Genomic DNA, 24,434 nt, shown 5'->3' on the forward strand with positions numbered 1-24,434 from the left:
GAACCTTTACCCCTTAAACCTAAATAAGATGAAAACAGTTGGCAAGTGTTACGAGGAGGGGTCTTTGGGTTGTCCACTAACCCAAAGGTTTGACTAAGATCCACCCCTGGCTCCCAGCTGTGCTCCACTGACTTGGTATGGTGCTTCTATTTTGTTAGAAATACTTCATTTGGAAAGGTCCTCAAATCAGTGGAGCACAGATGGGGGCAGGGGTGGACCTTAGTCAAGCTTTTAGGTTAGTGGACAACCCAAAGACCCCTCCTCATAACACTTACAGATTGATGTCATCTTATTTGTGCTGGAGTGGTTATTTGTTTTATGGATAATTACTTTTTAAATAAAGGGTTGGTGTGGCCAATTTTACAGCCATATGGCTCAGTCCAATACCACCAGGGTCCCATCTGTTGGTATGGTGCTTTTATTTGATCAGTTCTTGAGGGTTCAGCCAGGGGCTTGGCCTTTTGGAGGCAGTCAAAAAGTACTTAATTTGGAAAGGTCCTCAAGTCAGTGAAACAGATATGGGGGCCAGGGGTTGATCTTAATCAAACCTTTTGATTAGTGGACAGCGCAAAGACCTCTCCTCGTAACACTTGCTGACTGTTGTCATCTTATTTATGTTGAAGAGATTATTTGTTTTTTGGAATGGTTACTCTTTAAATTTAAGGGTTGGTGTGGCCAATTTTACATCCATATGGCTCAGTCCAATACCACCAGGGTCCCACCTGTTGGTATGGTGCTTCTATTTGATCAGTTCTTGAGGGTTCAGCCAAGGGCCTGGCCTTTTAGAGGAAGTCATAAAGTACTTAATTTAAAAAGGTCCTCAAGTCAGTGGAACACAGCTGGGTTCCAGGGTTGGATCTTAATCAAACCTTTGGGTTAGTGGATAACCCAAAGACCTCTCCTCGTAACACTTGCCGACTGTTATCATCTTATTAATGTTGAAGAGGTAAGGGTTGGCGTGGCCAATTTTACATCCATGTTGCTCAGTCCAATAGGGATGGTGTGGCCAATTTTATATCCATGTGCCTCAATCTAATACCACCAGGGACCCATCTGTTGGTATGGTTCTTTTATTTGGTTAGTTGTTGAAGGTTCAGCCAGGGGCTTGGACTTTTGGAGGAAGTCATAAAGTACTTTATTTGGAAAGGTCCTCAAGTCAGTGGAGCACAGCTGGGGGCCAGGGGTTGATCTTGATCAAGCCTTTAGGTTAGTGAACAACCCAAAGACCCCCTCCTTGTAACACTTGCCGACTGTTGTCATCGTATTTATGTTGAAGGGATTATTTGTTTTTTTAAAGGTTACTTGTTAAATAAAGAGTTGGTGTGGTCAGTTTTACATCCATAGTGCTTAAGGTTGGAAAGACATAAAGGATTATATTGATGAATCTCTCAGTCATTCAATGGGCAACCTCACTGATCAGTAGCCAGAGGGGGAGCTGGAGGAGTCTTTTGGTGTCTCTGGCAGCACTGGATGTACATCAGAGTCTTAGATTTCCACCCTTGGGGGTTCTCTGACTGGAATTTGTTGGGGACCATACAGTATGTAGGACCTGGGCTGCTCAACTCATAAAGTCTGCTAACTTCTGAGTGTGTGCAATGAGGAATGCCTTCAGTGAATAGTTATACATCTAAAACAGGGGTCTCCAAACTTTCTAAACAAAGGACCAGTTTACTGTCCTTCAGACTTTAGGGGGGCCGGAGTGTGGCCATTGGGAGTAGAAAATGTACCAGCATCAGCTGGAGTCAGCAATGCCCAATTTTTGGTGACAGTGAGAGGAATTGTGCCTCATTGTCTGTGTCATTGAGAGGAATTGTGCATCGTCATTGGTGTCATTGGGTCCCATTGTTGGTGTTAGTGGGAGGAACTGTGCCCCATCATTGGTGTTATTAGTAGGTATTGTGCTTCATCGTTGGTCTCATTGGGAGGAATTGTGCCTAATCACTGGAGTCACTGGGAGGAATTGTGTCCCATCATTAGTGTCATTGGGCCCAATTGCTGGTGTCATTGGGAGGAACTGTGCACTATCTTTGGTGTCATTGGTAGGAATTGTGGCCCTTCATTGGTGTTAGTGAATGAAAAAGTGCCTCAAGGGCCATATAAAAGCAAGCAGAGGATCGCATCTGGCACCTGGGCCACAGTTTGGAGACCACTGATCTAAAGGTATGGTTCCAGTGGTAATTGGTAAAATGATACAGCCAGGTTTCTTATTTGTGAGATATACCAGCACCTCAGACTGACCCAAAGTCTTGCACATGGTCTCTCAGTAGGTCCACGGCACTTATTCTAATTTACCAACACAAGGCCTATGGGGGGAGTCCAACCCTTTGCAATGCATTGGCTTTACTAGTAAAGCCTCAGCCATGCCTTCACATGTACAACTTTAAACTGGAGGTGCTCTTCCAACTATAGAATTTTATCATCATCTGATTGGTCAGAATTGCCTAAACAATCAGTACATCCAGTTTCAGAACAAGCAGGTTGGAAGTGAGATATGGGAGATACACTATATTACCAAAAGTATTGGGACGCCTGCCTTTACACGCACATGAACTTTAATGGCGTCCCAGTCTTATTCCGTAGGGTACAATATTGAGTTGGGCCCACCCTTTGCAGCTATAACAGCTTCAACTCTTCTGGGAAGGCCGTCCACAAGGTTTAGGAGTGTGTCTATGGGAATGTTTGACCATTCTTCCAGAAGCACATTTGTGAGGTCAGACACTGATGTTGGACGAGAAGGCTTGGCTCGCAGTCTCCGCTTTAATCCATCCCAAAGGTGTTCTATCTGGTTGAAGTCAGGACTCTGTGCAGGCCAGCCAAGTTCCTCCACCCCAAACTCGTTCATCTATGTCTTTATGGACCTTGCTTTGTGCACTGGTCCAATTTAGTTGGTGGTGGGGGGGGGAGCATTATGGTGTGGGGTTGTTTTTCAGGGGTTGAGATTGGCCCATTCCAGTGAAGGGAACACTTAAGGCATCAGCATACCAAGACATTTTGGACAATTTCATGCTCCCAACTTTGTGGGAACAGTTTGGGGATGGCCCCTTCCTGTTCCAACATGACTGTACAGCAGTGCACAAAGCAAGGTCCATAAAGATATGGATGAGCGAGTTTGGGGTAAAGGAACTTGACTTTCCTGCAGAGAGTCCTGACCTCAACCCGATAAAACACCTTTGGGGTTAATTAGAGTGGAGAACGCGAGCCAGGCCTTCTCATCCAACAGTACCTGACCTCACAAATGCCCTTCTGGAAGAAGGGTAAAACGTTCCCATAGACACACTCCTAAACCTTGTGGACGGCCTTCCCAGAAGAGTTGAAGCTGTTATAGCTGCAAAGGGCGGGCCAACTCAATATTGAACCCTACGGACTAAAATTGGGACGCCATTAAAGTTCATTTGCATGTAAAAGCAGGTGTCCCAATGCTTTTGCTAATATAGTGTATGTTCAGGGCAGTCTTTCTCAACCTTTTTACCCCAGAGGAACCCTTGAAATAATTTTCATGGTCTCAGGGTACCCCTGCTAACATTAGTCCATCACAGGTCATTAGGAAAATGCTCCTTAAATTGGGGGTCAGTGGAAAGAATGTTCCCATTTACTGTGGTGGTTAGAATCTAAAAAAGATCATTGGTGACATTCTACTGGCTATTTCAAGTGGGGAGGGACCTGGAAATATGGAGTCACTCTCAGATCAGAAGGCCAATCAGCCACAGCTGAAGGAACCCCTACCAACCTCTGGAGGAACCCTAGTTGAGAATGGCTGGTGTAGGTCTAGGGAGTCATGAGGAAAGAGCTTGTTAAAGACTTTATTCCATCTAAAAGTTACAGCATTATCGTTAGAATTGTATTACTCTAATCACTTTAACCGTTTGAGTGCCTGTCGCTTTAATAAAAGTGCAGTTATCCTTTAAATAGGTAGCAGCTGTCGTTTGTTTAGCACATTGGCTCCCTGGCTCATGGGATTTGCCCAGCCTTGTTCTAGATTTCACTAATGACATTATTATCGTTCTTATCTTGGAGCCTGTCGTAGGTCTGCAACAATCTGTTACAGACACCCCTAATTTCACCTGCAAAATAATTAAGCCCCGCCCCACTCCTCCCAATAATCATTTCTTAACTGCCTGACCACACCCCTATTCCATGGTAAACTGGGAAGTGTTGTCAATAAGTAAAAAACAATCGTTACAATTGTTTGCGCCATTTCTTATTCTAACATTTACTTTACACATTTTTGTTTTCGTGGCTTTCACATTTTGCTCATGTTAGTGACTGTACACGTAAAAAGATATATATGTTCTATTTATATATCTTTGGGTGTTCTAGGTAATATAAGTAGCTTTTGGTGTGGGGCTTCTGGCTGCAAACATAACTGAAAAGTATGCAACTGCCCTAAAATCGAATCTAAAATGCCTATACCTCAACAGTTGACCTAACCTCCTAGGGGGCCCATTTACACCAGTGTGTTTAAAGATCAGCATAAATCTCAAGGAACCCCCAGCAACCTCTGGAGGAACCCTGATTCAGAATGGCTGGTCAATTCCATGACCTCCTGTGAAGCCCAATTCCTGGAGAGCTGGAGACTTCCTTGTCCAGCTTGAAGGGCCATATGTGAAGTGAAGGGAAGAATCATTACACATTTATTTGCATACAGTTACATCTACTGAGACACCACCAGGAGCTTCCAGGATGTAGTGACTCTACGTCTGAGACTTGGTCCCCATCCTCTACAGATATACGTAGGTCAACTTTCACCCATTGGTGTCACTCATTGGTACTTAGTATGGAAAGCCCTAGTCCTCCTCCATTGTTACTTCTCGCACAGGACTAGCATACTGTCCTCTCCCAGTTTAGCCACATCAATTTAATTGCTTTATACTGTACTCCTTGCACAACTTTTATCCCCCAGCTTAGCTAGAACGTACTTCCGTTTTCCCAACACAGATTATTTCATGGCACTGTTGGAGGCATGGGTCACACATCTTCTTCATGCTGCAGAACCTTAACCAAAACCTTCTTAATGTAAAACTCAATTTTTTGATCTGTAGATCAGGCACTCAACCAAACCTTAATAAAAGCGTAACTCAACTTGGTTGATGCATCTGTCACTATGTAGCAAATCTTCTCTACAAGAGTCTCTTGGGCATCTCTAAAGGATAAGACCTCTCTGAGGGAACATGGTCCCCACCTTGTGTTCCTTCCAGCACAGGAGAATCTCTTTGAGGGATCAAATTGTAGTCTTGATGGCCTAACCTAGAGAACATTGTTGACCATCTCCCCCAGAATTTGGTGCCCTTTTTCCATTTTCTCCAATCTTAAACATAGGACATCTGTTACTCTACTAAGTAGAGGAATGAGGCTAAGCCCCATTCTTGATCTTTAGATCAGGCACTCAATTGAACCTCAATAAAAATTTAACTTAACTTGGTTGATGCATCTGTTAATATGTAGCTGTTCTTCTCTACAAGAGGCTCTTGGGCATCCCTATAGGATAGGACCTTCTTGAGGGAACATGGTCCCCACCTTGTGTTCCTCCCAGCACAGGGGCATTTCTTTGAGGGATCAAATGGTAGGCCTGGTGGCCTAACCTAGAGAACATTGTTAACCATCTCCCACAGAATCTGGTACCCTTTTTCCATATTGGAGGAACAGTTCCTCCAATCATTAAATGTAGGACATCTGTTACTTTGCCAATTGGAGGAACTGGGCCAAGTCATTTAAGCATTCCTTGCAACCTCTACTGGTTCCCTGTGATTCATTTCACCTGCTGTGTTCCCTTTAGAACAGTAGTCTCAAAACTGCGGCCCAGGTGGGACCCTTTGCTTGCCTTTAACCGGTCCTTGGGGCACTATTCCTCCCACTGACACCCATGATGGGGCACTATTCCTCCCACTGACACCAATGATGGGACACTATTCCCCCCACTGACACCAATATTAGGGCACTATTCCTCCAACTAACACCTATAATGGGGCACTGTTACTCCCACTAATACCAATGATGGGGAACTATTCCTTCCCACTGACACCAATGATGGGACACTATTCCTCCCACCAACACCAATGATGGGACACTATTCCCCTCCCACTGACATCAATGATGGGACACTATTCCCCCCACTGACACCAATATTAGAGCACTATTCCTCCAACTAACACCTATAATGGGGCACTATTCCTCCCACTGATACCAATGATGGGGCATTTTTCCTCTCACTGACATCAATAATAGGGTACTATTCCTCCAACTAACACCTATAATGGGGCACTATTACTCCCACTGAGACCAATGATGGGGCACTATTCTTCTATTTGACATCAATGATGGGGCAATATTCTTCCCACTGACACCAATGATGGGGCATTGTTCACTTCCACCCCAGTCCGGCCCCCCCTAAAGTCTTAAGGACAGTAAACTTGCCCTTTGTTTAGAAAGTGTGGAGACCCCAGGCCTAGTCCATAGCCCCCACAGTGTAGTCACAAAGCCTCCATTACTCTTTGAGTTAAATAACTGCTCAGCACGGAGTTTCTGCCTCTCCATTTTCATTGACCAACAAAATGTATCTAACCATGTTTTATGGTGAATTACCCACCTCTTGATCCTTTCAAATCCTCACTTTTCTTCACCCTCCAATCTTTAGATATGACTTTGGCTGCACGTGTCTTGTAGATTTAATTGTTCAGTATCTTTGTGTCTCACCCTGTCTTATTTTTCTGCCACCTTCTTTGTCTCTTTTACAGCTCTTCTCTATCTTTGCCTTTGCGACATGTGGAAGTTACTCTGGACAATTCACGCTCAGCGTCGACTGTAGCAACAAAACCGAGAGCAAGCTGAATATTAAAGTGGACTTTGAATATCCATTTAAGTGAGTTCGTAGTCATCCGCCATTTTCTTTTTTGTATGACTTAACATGAGCTTCCTATGCATTTGATACGGCAAGTCCAGCATGGAGGTAATTAAATGCAACCTGTGGTACCAGGAATACGTTAGGCTACCTTTGCTAACTTCTTCTTCTGAAAAGTTCTTGGTGCCTGGCCACCATAATAATTTGTTAACTCAAGAGTATTACAGTTGGTGGCATCCAGACAAATAGCACAGGTTTTCTCTAAAGGGGATCTGTCAAGGTAGAGATATGGGAGCCACCATTGCTGGCTTGTTCTTGAGTTGCCAGCCATTTTGTGTTGCTATATAATTCGTATCACTGGTCTCCAAACTGTGGCTCAGGGGCTAGATGTGGCCCTTTCTTTTATTTTATCCAGTCCTTGGGGCACTATTTCATCCAACAATGGGGCACAATTCCTGCTAATGACACCAACGATGGGGCCCAATTCCTCCCAATGACACCAACAATAGGGTACAATGGGGCATTGTTTTTTTCTCACTGACATCGGGACCTTTTCTGCTCCCAATGGCCACAGTCCGGCCCCCAAAAGTCTGAAGGACAGTAAACCTTTGTTTAGAAAGTTTGCAGACCCCTGCTCTAAAGGATAAAAAGGGGCCCTCTGGAGGCACTAAGGGAGCACTCTGGATGATGTAAGGGGTCACCCTGGAGGCACCAAAGGGGGCCCACCAAAGGGGGCGCTCTTGAGGCATCAAGAGGGCACTCTGACTGCATTAAGTGGCCCTCTGGAGGATGTAAGGGGGCACTCTGGAGGTTCTATTTTAGTGCCTCAAGAGTGCTCCCTTACATCCTCCAAAATTCCCCCTAGTAATAGTAAGGTCAGTGGCGGAACTACCAGGGTCACGGCAAGACGGCAGGAAGGGGGCCTGCTGAAGAACTTGAGATAGGGACCCAAGACAGCATCGGTTGGCTTCATGGTTTCTTGCTCCAGGGCCCTGAAGTTCCTAGTAACGCCTCTGGCCAGAACTTTGAATTTGGACCTCAGATTCAGTATTTAAATAAGGAGACCCCAGTGTTGCAGACTCCCAAGGTACTCAGGAAGAGGACTCTATGTATGTGCAGGACCTGCTGGATCTTATCTTTTGTTGAGTAATAATAATAACGGTACATTTTTTTGTAGACAAGGCAGTTTTACACAGAAACATGGAAAAGTGACAGCAGAAAAAAACCAAGTAGTCCATTCAATCTGCCCATTTTTTTCCGTTAACTTTATTGTCTGACTATAGATCTACAGTGGGGACAGAAAGTATTTAGACCCCCTTCAATTTTTCACTCTTTGTTATATTGCAGCCATTTGCAAAAATCATTTAAGTTCATTTTTTCCCTCATTAATGTACACACAGCACCCCATATTGTACACACAGCCCCCCATATTATACACACAGCCCCCCATATTGTACACACAGCCCCCCATATTGTACACACAGCACCCCATATTGTACACACAGCACCTCATATTGTACACACAGCACCCCATATTGTACACACAGCACTCCATATTGTACACACAGCCCCCCATATTGTACACACAGCACCCCATATTGTACACACAGCCCCCCATATTGTACACACAGCACCCCATATTGTACACACAGCCCCCCATATTGTACACACACCATCCCATATTGTACACACAGCACCTCATATTATACACACAGCTCCCCATATTATACACACACCATCCCATATTGTACACACAGCCCCCCATATTGTACACACAGCTCCCCATATTGTACACACAGCCCCCCATATTGTACACACATCACCCCATATTGTACACACAGCCCCCCATATTGTACACACAGCACCCCATATTGTACACACAGCACCCCATATTGTACACACAGCCCCCCATATTGACAGAAAAACACAGAATTGTTGACATTTTTGCAGATTTATTAAAAAAGAAAAACTGAAATATCACATGGTCCTAAGTATTCAGACCCTTTGCTGTGACACTCATATATATAACTCAGGTGCTGTCCATTTCTTCTGATCATCCTTGAGATGGTTCTACACCTTCATTTGAGTCCAGCTGTGTTTGATTATACTGATTGGACTTGATTAGGAAAGCCACACACCTGTCTATATAAGACCTTACAGCTCACAGTGCATGTCAGAGCAAATGAGAATCATGAGGTCAAAGGAACTGCCTGAAGAGCTCAGAGACAGAATTGTGGCAAGGCACAGATCTGGCCAAGGTTACAAAAAAATTTCTGCTGCACTTAAGGTTCCTAAGAGCACAGTGGCCTCCATAATCCTTAAATGGAAGACATTTGGGATGACCAGAACCCTTCCTAGAGCTGGCCTTCCGGCCAAACTGAGCTATCGGGGGAGAAGAGCCTTGGTGAGAGAGGTAAAGAAGAACCCAAAGATCACTGTGGCTGAGCTCCAGAGATGCAGCCGGGAGATGTGAGAAAGTTGTAGAAAGTCAACCATCACTGCAGCCCTCCACCAGTCGGGGCTTTATGGCAGAGTGGCCCGACGGAAGCCTCTCCTCAGTGCAAGACACATGAAAGCCGCATGGAGTTTACTAAAAAACACCTGAAGGACTCCAAGATGGTGAGAAATAAGATTCTTTGGTCTGATGAGACCAAGATAGAACTTTTTGGCCTTAATTCTAAGCGGTATGTGTGGAGAAAACCAGGCACTGCTCATCACCTGTCCAATACAGTCCCAACAGTGAAGCATGGTGGTGGCAGCATCATGCTGTGGGGGTGTTTTTCAGCTGCAGGGACAGGATGACTGGTTGCAATCGAGGGAAAGATGAATGCGGCCAAGTACATGGATATCCTGGACGAAAACCTTCTCCAGAGTGCTCAGGACCTCAGACTGGGCCGAAGGTTTACCTTCCAACAAGACAATGACCCTAAGCACACAGCTAAAATAATGAAGGAGTGGCTTCACGACAACTCCGTGACTGTTCTTGAATGGCCCAGCCAGAGCCCCGACTTAAACCCAATTAAGCATCTCTGGAGAAACCTAAAAATGGCCGTCCACCAACGTTTACCATCCCCCCTGACAGAACTGGAGAAGATCTGCAAGGAGGAATGGCAGAGGATCCCCAAATCCAGGTGTGAAAAACTTGTTGTATCTTTCCCAAAAAGACTCATCAAAAGGGGCTTCTACTAAATACTGAGCAAAGGGTCTGAATACTTAGGACCATGTGATATTTCAGGTTTTCTTTTTTAATAAATCTGCAAAAATGTCAACAATTCTGTGTTTTTCTGTCAATATGGGTTGCTGTGTGTACAATATGGGGTGCTGTGTGTACAATATGGGGTGCTGTGTGTATAATATGGGGTGCTGTGTGTACAATATGAGGTGTTGTGTGTACAATATGGGGGGCTGTGTGTACAATATGGGGTGCTGTGTGTACAATATGGGGTGCTGTGTGTACAATATGGGGGGCTGTGTGTACATTAATAAGGAAAAAAATGAACTTAAATGATTTTAGCAAATGGCTACAATATAACAAAGAGTGAAAAATTTAAGGGGGTCTGAATACTTTCCGTCCCCACTGTATGTTTATCCTCAGCATGTTTGAAACCATTTACTGTTGACTGTCTCACTACCTCTGCTGGTAGTTTATTCCAAGCATCAATTACCCTTTCAGTAAAATAATACTTTCTAAGATTATTTTTTAACTTCCTTCCAGTTAGTTTGAGGTCATATCCCGGTGTTCTTGATTCTGGTTTCATATTGCAAAAACTACCTTCCTGAACCTTATTCACCCCCTTGACGTATTTAAAGGTTTCAGTCATGTCTCCCCTTTCCCTTCTTTCCCCCAGACTGTACATATTAGGTTCCTGAAGGCTCTCTCGATTTTTTTTATCCCCCAAACCTTTTACCATTTTTGTTACCCGTCTCTGGACTCGTTCTATCTTATCAATATCTTTTTGTAAGTGAGGTCTCAAGAACTGGGCACAGTATTCTAAATTAGGTCTCACTAAAAATCTTTATAGGGGAATCAGGACCTCTGTCCTCCTGCTGGTGACCCCTCTAGTGATATAAAGATCTATATAGAGGAATCAGGACCTCCTTCCTCCTTCTGGTGACCCCTCTAGTGATATAAAGATCTATATAGAGGAATCAGGACCTCAGTCCTCCTTCTGGTGACGCCTCTAGTGATATAAAGATCTATATAGAGGAATCAGGACCTCCTTCCTTCTACTGGTGACCCCTCTAGTGATATAAAGATCTATATAGAGCAATCAGGACCTCCTTCCTTCTACTGGTGACCCCTCTAGTGATATAAAGATCTATATAGAGGAATCAGGACCTCCGTCCTCCTTCTGGTGACGCCTCTAGTGATATAAAGATCTATATAGAGGAATCAGGACCTCCTTCCTTCTACTGGTGACTCCTCTAGTGATATAAAGATCTATATAGAGGAATCAGGACCTCCTTCCTCCTGCTGGTGACCCCTCTAGTGATATAAAGATCTATATAGAGGAATCAGGACCTCCTTCCTCCTTCTGGTGATCCCTCTAGTAATATAAAGATCTATATAGAGGAATCAGGACCTCCTTCTGGTAATCCCTCTAGTGATATAAAGATCTATATAGAGGAATCAGGACCTCCTTCCTCCTGCTGGTGACCCCTCTAGTGATATAAAGATCTATATAGAGGGATTAGGACCTCCTTCCTCTTGCTGGTGACCCCTCTAGTGATGTATCCTAGAATTCTATTCGATTGTCCCACTGCTTGGTCACATTGTTTGCTCATTTTGCAATCATCGAAAATAAGTACCCCCAAATCTTTTTCCTCCGTAGTGCTGACCAACACTGTACCCCCAGTGTTGTATTCTCCCAGAGGATTCTTTTTCCCTAGGTGCATTATTTTACATTTAGAAACATTGAACTGCAGTCTCCACTGCTTTGACCAATCTTCCAGCAATGCCAAATCTTGTTCCATGTTACAGACACCTCCAGGGATACCAACCCTATTACACACCTTTGTGTCATCAGCAAAAAGACATACCTTTCCCAACAAACCTTTAGTTATATCACTTACATATAGGGATAGGTTTGCTCAGGCCTGCAGCACACCACTCAGCGCCAAATGGATAAGTTAATGTTTTAAACAGAGATAGAACTACAAACTGGAAAATATAAAGAATAAAAAGACTTACAGTATCTAAACTGAGTACTTAAAAAGACAGCAGCCGTTTTAAAATTATAAAATGAAAATATCCATAATAGTATACATAAACTATGGGAGTAAACATACACTATAAAACAGCGCTAATGTTGAGCAAAGCTATATAAGAAATCATGCGGCCAACTACGCATAAAGAAAATCAAACAGAGAAGTAGAGAGTCCGTGAAGTGGTCAGAGGAATGTCCATAAGTGACAATACAGCCGTATCCCAGTGTGCGCCTTCCACCGGTCAGTGAAATTTCACCCTGTGTTAACACTCTCCCCCTAGGGGGTCAGACTCACCAGATCTGCAAATCATAAAAGCCTCCAAGAGCAAAAAGATCTCCTCAACACCTCTCTCTCAATACCACTCCGGGGGGTTTTCAGGGGGGGTCACAACTCCACACAGATGAGTAGAAAGAAAAAAAGTGTGCACATAGCGTAATTCTGTTTATTGAAGTCAAAACCCACAATCTTCATAAAAACCCTTCAATCTATATACGTACATATAAAACAGTCAATCAAGCAAAATAAAAGAGGCTGCGTGTCACCATTCAAAAGATCAGCCGGCTCGGTGCCCAGGGGAACAGATCACTTCCTGGTTGTAGATCGGGCTGTGGTGGAACGCAAACCTCACTTCCGGCGTCGTGTAGGCCACGCCCTGACGCGTTTCGTCATATCCTGACTTCGACAGAGGGCGTCACATATTGAGAGAGAGGTGTTGAGGAGATCTTTTTGCTCTTGGAGGCTTTTATGATTTGCAGATCTGGTGAGTCTGACCCCCTAGGGGGAGAGTGTTAACACATGGTGAAATTTCACTGACCGGTGGAAGGCGCACACTGGGATACGGCTGTATTGTCACTTATGGACATTCCTCTGACCACTTCACGGACTCTCTACTTCTCTGTTTGATGTTTTTTATGCGTAGTTGGCCGCATGATTTCTTATATAGCTTTGCTCAACATTAGCGCTGTTTTATAGTGTATGTTTACTCCCATAGTTTATGTATACTATTATGGATATATCACTTACATACCGATTAAATAGAACAGGACCCAGTACAGAGCCTTGGGGTACCACATCAGTGGTCTCTGTTCTGAGTGAACCCCATTTACAACCACACTTTGGGATATATCCTTTAGCCAACTGCATATCCACACTGAACCACCCAAGGTTTAAGTCCTAGCTGGACCAACGTTTGTATTAGATGATTATGTGGAACCGTATCAAATGCCTTGCTGAAATCGAGATGTGCTATGTCCACAGCACCACCCTGATCCAAAACACCGTCTGACATGATCTGCCCTCAGTACTTTGGGTCCAGCAAGTTGTGTGTTTTTTAGGCGATCAATGATCCTTCTTTTCAGGAGTGATTCCATTAACTTGACAACAATTATTGTTAATCTCACTGGCCCGTAATTAGTAGCTTCTACCTTGCTGCCCTACTTGTGGATAGAAACAATATTAGCTATGCGCCCAGTCATGGGGAACTTCTCCAGTTAGAAGAGACTGATTAAAAAGATTGGTTAATGGTCCAACAACTATATCTCAAAGTTCTTTCAGAACTAGGGTTGCCACCTGCCTGGGATTCACCCGGACAGTCCGGGCTTTGAATCATGTTGTCCCAGGTTTCATTGAAACCCGGAACACATTGTTCAGACCAGACTGTGGCTGGGGGATGGGCAGTGTTGGGGTGCTCAGTGCTGGTTGGGAGGTAATGACTAAGCGCACGTGAAGTGTTACGAAACGCGTCTACCCAGCATTCTGATTCCTGTAGTTTTTGGAATGTCCAAATAAAAAGGATTTTGATCTACAGTGGTGTGTGGCCATTTCTTCTTCAAATTTCGCTGGTTGGGAGGTGATGGGACAGACGGTCCATTGTTCCCCTCCTCTCCTTGTCCCCTGGATTTTAAAGCTATCGGTTAGCTCTTCATCCTCACTTATCCCTGGTGGACAATGCCTGTTGCAATGGAGGCCATGACTCCTCTTCTCCGTCCGGCTGTACATGGGCCATGTACCTGAGATGAGACTAAAGTAGTGGGGAGGCCTCCCTTGCACCTCGGGTCCGTGCAGCCTCTGGTGATGGAGACAGAGATTTGGTGGACACCGAGTGGCACGGGTGCCAGGGGTGCGGAGCACCGTGCAAGCCTTAGTCCGAGATCCGAGCCGAGGTCAAGTCCAGTTTGGCAACGAAGCATAAAAGGGTTAATCAGAAGAAGAGTGGTGGAGATCCAAGCCGGGGTCGGTTCTAATCTGGCAGCTGAGTACAAAAGGGGCAAAGAAGTAGAATGGTCAAGGTACAAATCCGAGATCAAAGGCAAGCAGCAATCAAGAGTAGTCAAATAGGTTTCCAGGTCACAACAAGTTCAGACAGATCACACACTAGCACAGGAACAAGGGGGGACTGAAGATAATCCAGCCATTTGTCAGTGTCTGGGCTGGGCTTATATAGGGAAGTTTGAGGTCACTTCCTGTGTGCCTCCTGGGCATTTTTCCTGCCTTTTTTGCAGGTTGAGGTCACTTCCTGTGCACCTCCTGGGCATTTTCCTGCCTTTTTCCATCAGGTCTTGTGCGTAGGTGCGGGTTGGCGCACTGAGGCGTCTTTGGCGCATGCTCAGTTGGCACGGATTTCCTCTTGCGGCAACACGCCATTGGTACATGCGTAGTAAGCCCTGGACTCTTACACCAGCTGTGGTCTGTCACTGCCCACCCCCGCCCCATCACAGTGGTCTCAGTGGTCTCAGAGACGGGGGGGGGGGTAGAGTGGGAATCGGTGGTGATGATAGCGATGATGATGAGGATGGGCTGATGGGTGATGAGGATGGGCTGGCTTCTTGTTGCAGTGTGGTGAGTGTATGACGGCCAGTGGTGGCTGCACATGCCTATGATTTCAGCAAGAGCAATTTGGCCACGCGCTATGCGCGCCGCATTGCTACTCTCCTTGGGGCACCCGAAGGTGTCCCAGGTCTTTTATAATACTATAGTGTAGTAAAGTGTCGATCTTACTGCGCTAAACCCAAAGTAATTGAAGTGACAAGCAGCTGCATTAAAAAATGTGACAAACGTAAATGGAATCTGATAAATACTGCAGCGCTAACCGATAAACACAAATAAAAGAAAGATGAATAAAAATGATGAAACAAATCAGATATACAGAGTGTCCAATAAATGTACAAAACTCTGTGGGTGAATAACCGGACACCGATGAGCACTGGAAGATGTGAGAATCAAAACAGTGCAAAAAAGTGTATAGGTTAAAGTCCACCAAAAACTGATCTTCCAATGAGGGGTGATGAAGAATCAAACACTGTCCGATATGGAGGACATCAAAGATATTGCATCATCAACAATGGAAGAGTGCGTGTGCCCTTACCGGAACTGGTGGACTCCAATGTCAGCGACATGGAGTCATACAGACATGGTGCCACAAATGGCCAAAGTATGGAACTCCACAGGGTCCAGGACCTCCGGGATGGAATCCAGAGAAGAAACAGAAAACCTCCAAATGGACCTCCAATCCTTGGTGCATCAAATTGGATCTGGATGGTAGGATCAATGGGACTCCGGAGCCACTCTCGGCAAAGTAGTATGTGGAGAAAGAAAATACTTCCACATGGTTGTAGATCAAAAAAGATGGTATTTTATTGCTAAAAACCAGCATACAGGTATAAAAGTGATCACAAGAATAAAAAGCTGGGCAGTGTGGAGAGCGATAAGCCAAAAAAAAAACCCTACGCGTTTCGACCAATGGGTCTTCCACAGGGGCATATATTACGGGAAAAAAATTGCCCTGCACCGCTAAAGTGTTCGGGTTTGGCTTGAAGAAAAGGTGGCAACTCTAATTAGAACACTGGGATGAATACCATCAGGACCCATTGCTTTATTAGGCTTTAACCGACCCAGTTCCTCTGCTACCTCTGTCGCCAGAAATCCTAGAAAATGAACCGTCATCACTAGAACCAATAGGATTCCCCAACTTGTTATCGTTAGTGCAATTTATTTCTGTGAAGACTGAACAGAAGTAATTGTTTAAATGGTTTGCTACATCCTGGTTTCCCTCAACATACTGTAAGTGTTGTGCCCGGTTTTCATTTTAGCGACCCCATTGTATTTTTTTCCTTCTGTCACTAATGTACCTAAAAAAGGTTTTCTCTCCTTTCTTAATGTAGTAAAATGACGGCGGGCAGAATGCACCCTCGTTCTGGGACGATGTCATGTGACGGCGCCCCCAGAACCGGCCCTCTCGCGCTCCCGCGGGGGGTACCCAGTGCGGCGATCGTGATCACGCTGTGTTCTTAGGACACGGCCTCCGACCTCAGGAGAGAGCCAATGACGTGGCTATTTACCCATCCAACCACAGCCGGTCACATGTAAGTGAGGAAGTGCCATTTATCGTCTCTCCCCGCCTGACACTGATAGAGTGTGTGGCGAGGAGAGCCGATCAGTGGCAGTGCCCTGATTACAGTACAGCCCCAGCAGTGCCCATCAGTGACACCAATCAGTGCCCCTTAGTGATGCCAGTCAGTGCCGCCCATCAGTGCCCATCATGCCGCCTATCCATGCTGCCTAGAAGGGTGCCCCTTACATTGGTGGCCAGTGGGAGAAGGGTGCCCCTTACATTGGTGGCCAGTGGGAGTAAGGTGCCCCTTACATTGGTGCTCAATGGGAAAAGGGTGCCCCTTACATTGGTGCTTAATGGGAGAAGGGTGCCCCTTACATTGGTGCTTAATGGGAGAAGGGTGCCCCTTACATTGGTGGCCTGTGGGAGAAGGGTGCCCTTTACATTGGTGCTCAATGGGAGAAGGGTGCTCCTTACATTGGTGGCCTGTGGGAGAAGGGTGCCCTTTACATTGGTGCTCAATGGGAGAAGGGTGCCCCTTACATTGGTGGCCGGTGGGAGAAGGGTGCCCTTTACATTGGTGCTCATTGGGAGAAGGGTGCCCCTTACATTGGTGGCCGGTGGGAGAAAGCTTCCCTTACATTGGTGGTCAATGGGAGAGCCTCCCCTTTTTTGTTGGTCAGTAGGAGAAAGATTCCCTTTACACTAGTGGTCAGTGATGGAGGTGTCCACTTACAAAGGTGCTCAGTAAAGGAGCTGCCCCCTTACATTGATGATCAGTAGAGGGGGTGCTCCCTTACATTGGTGGTCAGTGGGAGAGGTGCTCCTTTACAACAGTGTTCAGTCTGGCGAATGGTGTTGCCCCCAGGACTAAGCAAGCTTCAATAGGTAAGAGGTTAATCTACCACCATTCCCTGCTAAGGAACCCCTAGCAAATTTTGGAGGAATCCTGGTTGAGAAAAGCTGTCCTGTGGGAGGGGATGGTCATCCGACTCAGGTGAGGTCTCAGACAGCGCCCTCCAGTGGCGATCCACAGCGACACATTTAGTGGTTGGTTGCAAACTCATGGTTGGACCATGCTAATGGAAATAAGTACCCCCCCCCCGCCCCGCATTGCTGATCAGTAGGAGAGGTCTCCCAATACAATAGTGCTCAATGGGCGATGTGCCCCCCTTACATTGGTGATCAGTAAGGGAGGTGTCCTCTTACATTGGTGCTTAATAGGAGAAGGGCCCCCCTTACATTCGTGGTCAGTGGGAGCACCCCCCCCTTTTTTTTTTTTTTTTGCTGGTCACTGGGAGAAAGATTCTCTAATGCCGCGTACACACGGTCGGACTTTTCGTCTACAAAAGTCCGACAGATGCCGACGGACAAAATACGGCTGACAATCCGATCGTGTGTGGGCTTCCCCGGACTTTCAGCGGACTTTCAGCGGACTTTTCCAGCCGCAAATCTGATGGACTTTAGATTTGGAACATGCTTCAAATCTTTACGTCGTAACTACGCCGGACCCAGAAATCCGCTCGTCTGTGTGCTAGTCCGACGGGCAAAAACCCACGCTAGGGCAGCTATTGGCTACTGGCTATCAACTTCCTTATTTTAGTCCGGTGTACGTCATCACGTACGAATCCGTCTGACTTTTGTGTGATCGTATGTAGGCAAGTCCGTTCATTAGAAAGTCTGCCGCAAGTCCGCCGAAAGTCCGTCGAAAGTCTGTCGGACGAAAAGTCCGACCGAGTGTACGCGGCATTACACTGGTGGTCAGTGATGGAGGTGTCCACTTGATGTCCTCTTACATTGATGATCAGTAGGAAGAGTTCTCCCATACAGTGGTGCTCAGTGGGAGACGGGTTCCCCCTTACGTTGGTGGTCAGTGGGATAGGTGCAACCTTACAACAGTGCTCAGTGGGACGAATGACGTTGGATCTGGAACTAAGCAAGCACCAATGGGTAGGAGGTTAATCTGCCACCGTTCCCTGCTTAAGGAACCCCGAGCAAGTTTTGGAGGAACCCTGGTTGACAAGAGCTGACCTGTAGGAAGGGATGGTCATTCAGCTCAGGACTCAAACAGCGCCCTCCAGTGGTGATCCACAACGGCACATCTAGTGGTCGGTTGCAAACTCATGGTTGGACCATGCTAATGGAAATCCCGTGTATGCTCGAGTATAAGCCGACCCGAATATAAGCCGAGGCAACTAATTTTACCACAAAAAAACTGGAAAAACTTATTGACTCGAGTATAAGCCTAGGGTGAGAAATGCGCAGCTACTGTAAGTGGAAAAGATGGTCAACAATGCCCATTTGCAGCCTCACTGTGCCCATTTGTAGACATAGGTTCCCCCGAACTTCAAACTTGGTAGTTAAGGGTTCCCAGATGCCCCCTAGCTGAAGCCTAAATGTGGGGTCTCTGAACCCAAAGGGTCCCGAAATGAAATTGCTGCAGGTGGACACAGTTGACCGACTTCGGGGCCCCGTATCTCTGGGCCACTTGGTGCTAGGAACCCCAAATTTGGTGCGCAAACCCAGTGGAACTAGCACTACAAAATATCTGAGATACAGGGACCCAAAGTCGGTTCGGAAAATGTCAAGCTCTTTTCTGCAGCAGAGAATGACATTTTCCGAACTGACTTTGGGGCCCCCGTATCTCGTAGGGCCACTCAGTGCTAGTTCCATTGGGTTCGCACACTAAATTTGGGGGTACTAGCACCAAGTGGCCCCGAGATACGGGGCCCCAAAATTGCTCAACCGTGTCTGTCTGCAACAATGTCATTTCGGGACCCTTTGGGTCCAGAGACCCCAAATTTTGGCTGCAGCTAGGGGGGCATCTATGAACCCTTAACTACCGAGTTTGAAGTTCGGGGGACCTTTGGCTGCAAATGGGCACAGTGAGGCTGCAAATGGGCATTGCTGACCCTCTTTTCCACTTACAGTAGCTGCGCATTTATCACCCTAGGCTTATACTCGAGTCAGTTTTCCCAGTTCCTAGCACCAAGTGGCCCCGAGATACGGGGGCCCAAAGTCGGTTGGGAAAATGTCATTCTCTGCTGCAGAACAGTGCTTGACTCGAGTATAAGCCGAGGGGGGGGGCATTTTCAGCACTAAAAAAAAGTGCTGAAAAACTCAGCTTATACTCGAGTATATACGGTAAGTGTTATCTTCATTAAGGCAAATTATATTGCAGAGATAATTACAAATGTTTAATTATTATATATAGTTATAAATAAATATGTTTATACAGTATATATATATATATATATATATATATATATATCTATATATATATATTACATTTAAAAAAAACTTTTGCTGACCACATACTTTACTTTTCCCAGGGCGAGTGGAATTTTATTTATTTTCTTTATGATGGTCTTGTAGTTGCTCCTTAGCATTTGAACATTTCTTAAATGGGTTAAAAAAAAGTAGCGCAACAGCACCGCTGGAAGGATTAAAATAAAGCTTTATTATGTCACCGATCTCTTATTCTCCCCGTACCTGCCAATTCTTTATTGCAGTTGATTAAATTTGCATCATAGCATTGCATTAAACATGGCTCTCTCTCTCTCTCTCTCCCATTCACCCAGCCAGGTTGTTTCAGAAAATAGAGGCAAGTCGTCCCTTGACAACTGTTTCCGTAATGTAACATAGTGCATTTGCTTCCTCGCTTTGTTGTAAAATTGGGTGTTATGGAGGAGAAGCCGGTCAAGAAACAACATAAAGGAGGGGAGTGCTCTGAGCAGTCCTATTAACCACTTACCGACCGGCAGGGCTGGACTGGGTCGAAAAAATTTGGCCGTGGACTTCATCCAGACCGGCCCACTTTAATTTTGCAAACAAGCACAAAAACAGTATATAAACTATACACAATTGTGCAAAAAAAAACATAAGTAGCACAACGTAAGGAGTCCTCACTAACCTCTTTTATTATTTCACGTATTCTCCTCTGTATTTTTCTCAGCCATCACTTTGACAGGCTGTCACTGAAACCAGCCCACTGAGCCATCGGCCCACCGGGAAACTCCCTGTAGTCCCGATGGCCAGTACATGCCTGCCGACCGGCTCATGTACATATACGTCGGCAGTTTGAAGATGGATATATTTTCGGTAACGGCAGCAGCGGCTGCCACAACCGAGGTATCCATCTTTAGAGCCGGCGGTTCTGTTTACGACAACGGTGGCCTCTGCGGCGGATTTGCCGCGAGATCACCGTTATTGGCGGCGGGAGAGGTGCCACCACCCCTCCCGCCGCTATCCCGCGCCGTTGGTAGCGGCGAAGGCGATCAGGAACTTTCTGTGTCTGTGTATGGAGATGAGTGAGGGGAAGATGCCCCCCCCCACCCCTCTCCATACCATAGGAGGGCGGAAGCGACGTCATAACGTCAGCTCCGCCCATACGTCTTAAAGGCACATTTTTTCTGTTGTCATTTTTTCAAATGACATTTTTTTTTTTTTTTTTTTTTTTTTTGCATTTTAGTGTAAATATGAGATGTGAGGACTTTTTGACCCCCAGATCTCATATTTAAGAGGACCTGTCATGCTTTTTTTTCTATTATAAAGGATGTTTACATTCCTTGTACCCTGTTTCCCCGAAAATAAGACCTAGCGTGATTGTCAGTGATGGCTGCAATATAAGCCCTACCCCCCAAATAAACCCTACCCTGTTTCCCCGAAAATAAGCCCTACCCTGAAAATAAGACCTACAAGGATTATTTGGGGGGTAGGACTTATATTGCAACCATCACCGACAATCACGCTAGGTCTTATTTTCGGGGAAACAGGGTAATAGGAATAAAAGTGACCCAATTTAAAAAAAAAAAAAAAAAACAGTGAAAAAATAAATAAAATTAAGTAAAATAAATAAGACAAAAAAGAAAAAATTTTTACGCGCCCCGTCCCGACGAGCTTGTGCGCAGAAGCGATCGCATACGTGAGTAGCGCCCGCATATGAAAACAGGTGGTCAAACCACACATGTGAGGTATCGCCGCGATCGGTAGAGCAAGAGCAATAATCCTATAGCCCTAGACCTCCTCTGTAACACAAAACACGCAACCTGTAGAATTTTTTTTAAACATCGCCTATGGAGATTTTTGAGGGTAAAAGTTTGACGCCATTCCACGAGCGGGGCGCAATTTTGAAGCGTGACATGTTGGGTATCAGTTTACTCGGCGTAACATTATCTTTCACAATATAAAAAAAAAATTGGACTAACTTTACTCTTGTCTTATTTATTTTTTTTCCAAAAAAGTGAATTTTTTTCCAAAAAAAAAGACCGCTTCGCAAATACGGTGTGAAAAAAAGTATTGCAATGACCGCCATTTTATTCTCTAGGGTGTTAGAAAAAAAAAACAATATATAATGTTTGGGGGTTCTAAGTAATTTTCTAGCAAAAAAAAAAAAAAACTGTTTTAAACAAGTAAACACCTAAATTCCAAAACGAGGCTGGTCCTTAAGTGACGGCCTGGGGGCCATTGCCAAGGCAAGACTGTTTTAAGAGACAACTTAACTGAAAGCGAGAGCGCTTTGCAGATGGGTGGAGTGTTCCTCGAATCGGAATAAATCCCAAGTGCCATTTTTAATATGCTGTTTCAGCTCGATGGAAATACTGTATGTGTTTATTCAATCGTATGATTATATAAGGGGCTACATAGTGATAGAAGCTAAAAATTTCCGGTCTAATCTTTATTAATCATCTCCGCTAATACTAGTATATACTTGTTTGAATGACCTACAATGACCTACCTTTTAGGCCTCCAACCAAAATTCTACAAAGTTTCTTTTTTTTTTTTTGGTAAAAACATTTCAATATATTCTTCTATAGCAACAAAGTTTTTTTTAAAAATCCACCCTGTGTTGCGTTTAAATGCTTTTGCACTCCCAGATATTACCTTGTAAAAGTAGCGGTGACATCATCACTGGGCTGTACATAGCCTGTGCTGAGAGCTGTGGGAGGGGTCCGGCATGCTCCACCCACTACAGGCGGCCTGCAGAAACCTACAGGAGGGGGGGCGGAGACAAGACCAGTCACCCCGCACAAAGAGAGAGAGAGAGAGAGCAGAGCTGTAGGAGCGGGCCCATCAGGCTCCACCCACTACAGGAAAACTACAGGAGGGGGCGGAGACAAGACCATTCACCCTGCACAAGGAGAGAGAGCGCAAAGATGTGGGAGGAGCCCAGCAGGCTCCACCCACTAGAAGAAAACTATAGGAGGGGGCGGAGACAAGACCAGTCACCCTGCAGAAAGAGAGAGAGCGCAAAGCTGTAGGAGGAGCCCAGCAGGCTCCACCCACTACAGGAAAACTACAGTATGGGGTGGAGACAAGACCAGTCACCCTGCACAAAGAGAGAGAGAGAGCGCAAAGCTGTGGGAGGGACCCATAAGGCTCCACCCACTACAGGAAAACTACAGGAAGGGGCGGAGACAAGACCAGTCACCCTGCACAAAGAGAAAGAGAGCAGAGCTGTGGGAGGGGCCCATAAGGCTCCACCCATTACAGAAAACTACAGGATGGGCCGGTGACAAGACCAGTCCCTTTGCACAAAGAGAGAGAGAGAGAGCAGAGCTGTGGGAGGAGCCCAGCAGGCCCCACCCACTACAGGAAAAATACAGGAGGGGCGGAGATAGGACCAGTCACCCTGCACAAGGAGAGAGAGCAGAGCTGTGGGAGGAGCCCAGAAGGCTCCACCCACTACGGAAAACTACAGGATGGGGCGTAGAGAAGACTAGTCACCCTGCAGAAGGAGAGGGAGAGCAGAGCTGTGTGGAAGAGCTCATCAGGATCAGGAGGGAAGCCCGCAAAACACTGCAGGGGTAGGGGGGCACACAGGGGGACCTGGGCAGCAGGGGGGAAACGTATGGTGCAGAGTGAGAGTAATCAGTGTGGCAGGGGGGTAATTACTGGACCCTTCCCCCACTGTCCATCCTGAAGGATCCTATTGTGTGTTTGCAGCTACAGGAAGGAGAGGAGGGAAGCCTGCAACACTGCAGGGGTAGGGGGGCTCACAGGGGGACCTGGGCAGCAGGGGGAAATGTATGGTGCAGAGTGAGGGTGATCAGTGCTGCAGGGGGGCAATTACTGGACTCTTCCCCCCACTGTCCATCCTGAAGGATCCTATTGTGAGCTTGCAGCTTCCAGCAGGAAGGAGAGGAGGGAAGCCGGGAACACTGCAGGGGTAAGGGGGCACACAGGGGGACCTGGACAGCAGGGGGAAATGTATGGTGCAGAGCGAGGGTGATCAGTGCTGCAGGGGGGCAATTACTGGACCCTTCCCTCACTCTCCATCCTGAAGGATCCTATTGTGAGCTTGCAGCTTCCAGCAGGAAGGAGAGGACGGAAGCTGGGAACACAGCAGGGGTAGGGGGGCACACAGGGGGACCTGGGCAGCAGGGGGAAACATATGGTGCAGAGCGAGGGTGATTGGTGCTGCGGGGGGGGCAATTACTGGACCCTTCCCTCACTCTCCATCTTGAAGGATCCTATTGTATGCTTGCAGCTACAGGCAGAGAGCAGAGGAGGGAAGCCGGAAAAAAATGCAGGGATAGGGGGCTCACAGGGGTACTTGGGCAGCAGGGGGAAACGTATGGTGCAGAGCGAGGGTAATCAGTGCTGCAGGGGGGCAATTACTAGACCCTTCCCGCACTGTCCATCTTGAAGGATCCTATTGTGTGCTTGCAGCTGCCGGCAGGAAGGAGAGGAGGGAAGCCGGAAACACTGCAGGGGGCACACAGGGGGACCTGGGCAGGGAGAAACGTATGGTGCAGAGTAAGGGTGATCAGTGTGGCAGGGGGGAGAAATTACTGGAGCTGATCCTCTGTATGGCTCTCTTTGGAGCAGGGGGGCCCAGGCAGCAGGGTGAATCATATGTGGGTAGGGAGGCTGATCGGCTTTGTCTCCTCTCCCTCCTGACAGTTTTCAGCTGCCGATCACCCTCCCTGCCCACATACTGTATGATTCACCCAGCTGCCTGGGCACCCTTGCTGGCCTGGGCCCCGTACAGGAGGGCCAGTGGGTAACCCCTTATCCACGGCCCTGCTTGTATCGTCTACATGCACAGATCTCTGTGAT

The 24,434-nt window shown here is 46.3% G+C and overlaps 1 protein-coding gene across 1 annotated transcript in view; it reads left to right on the forward strand.

The window, feature by feature from the left end:
- SYP (synaptophysin) overlaps positions 1-24,434 on the forward strand; it is a 40,943-nt gene that overhangs the window by 2,566 nt on the left and 13,943 nt on the right. Inside the window, exon 2 of the mRNA XM_073600990.1 lies at positions 6,661-6,856. Within this exon, the coding sequence (XP_073457091.1) occupies positions 6,661-6,856 (196 nt within the window). The remainder of the gene's footprint in view (positions 1-6,660; positions 6,857-24,434) is intronic.

The sequence above is a fragment of the Aquarana catesbeiana genome, linkage group LG09 (genome assembly GCF_042186555.1).
Source record: "Aquarana catesbeiana isolate 2022-GZ linkage group LG09, ASM4218655v1, whole genome shotgun sequence".
Taxonomy (NCBI): Eukaryota; Metazoa; Chordata; class Amphibia; order Anura; family Ranidae; genus Aquarana; species Aquarana catesbeiana.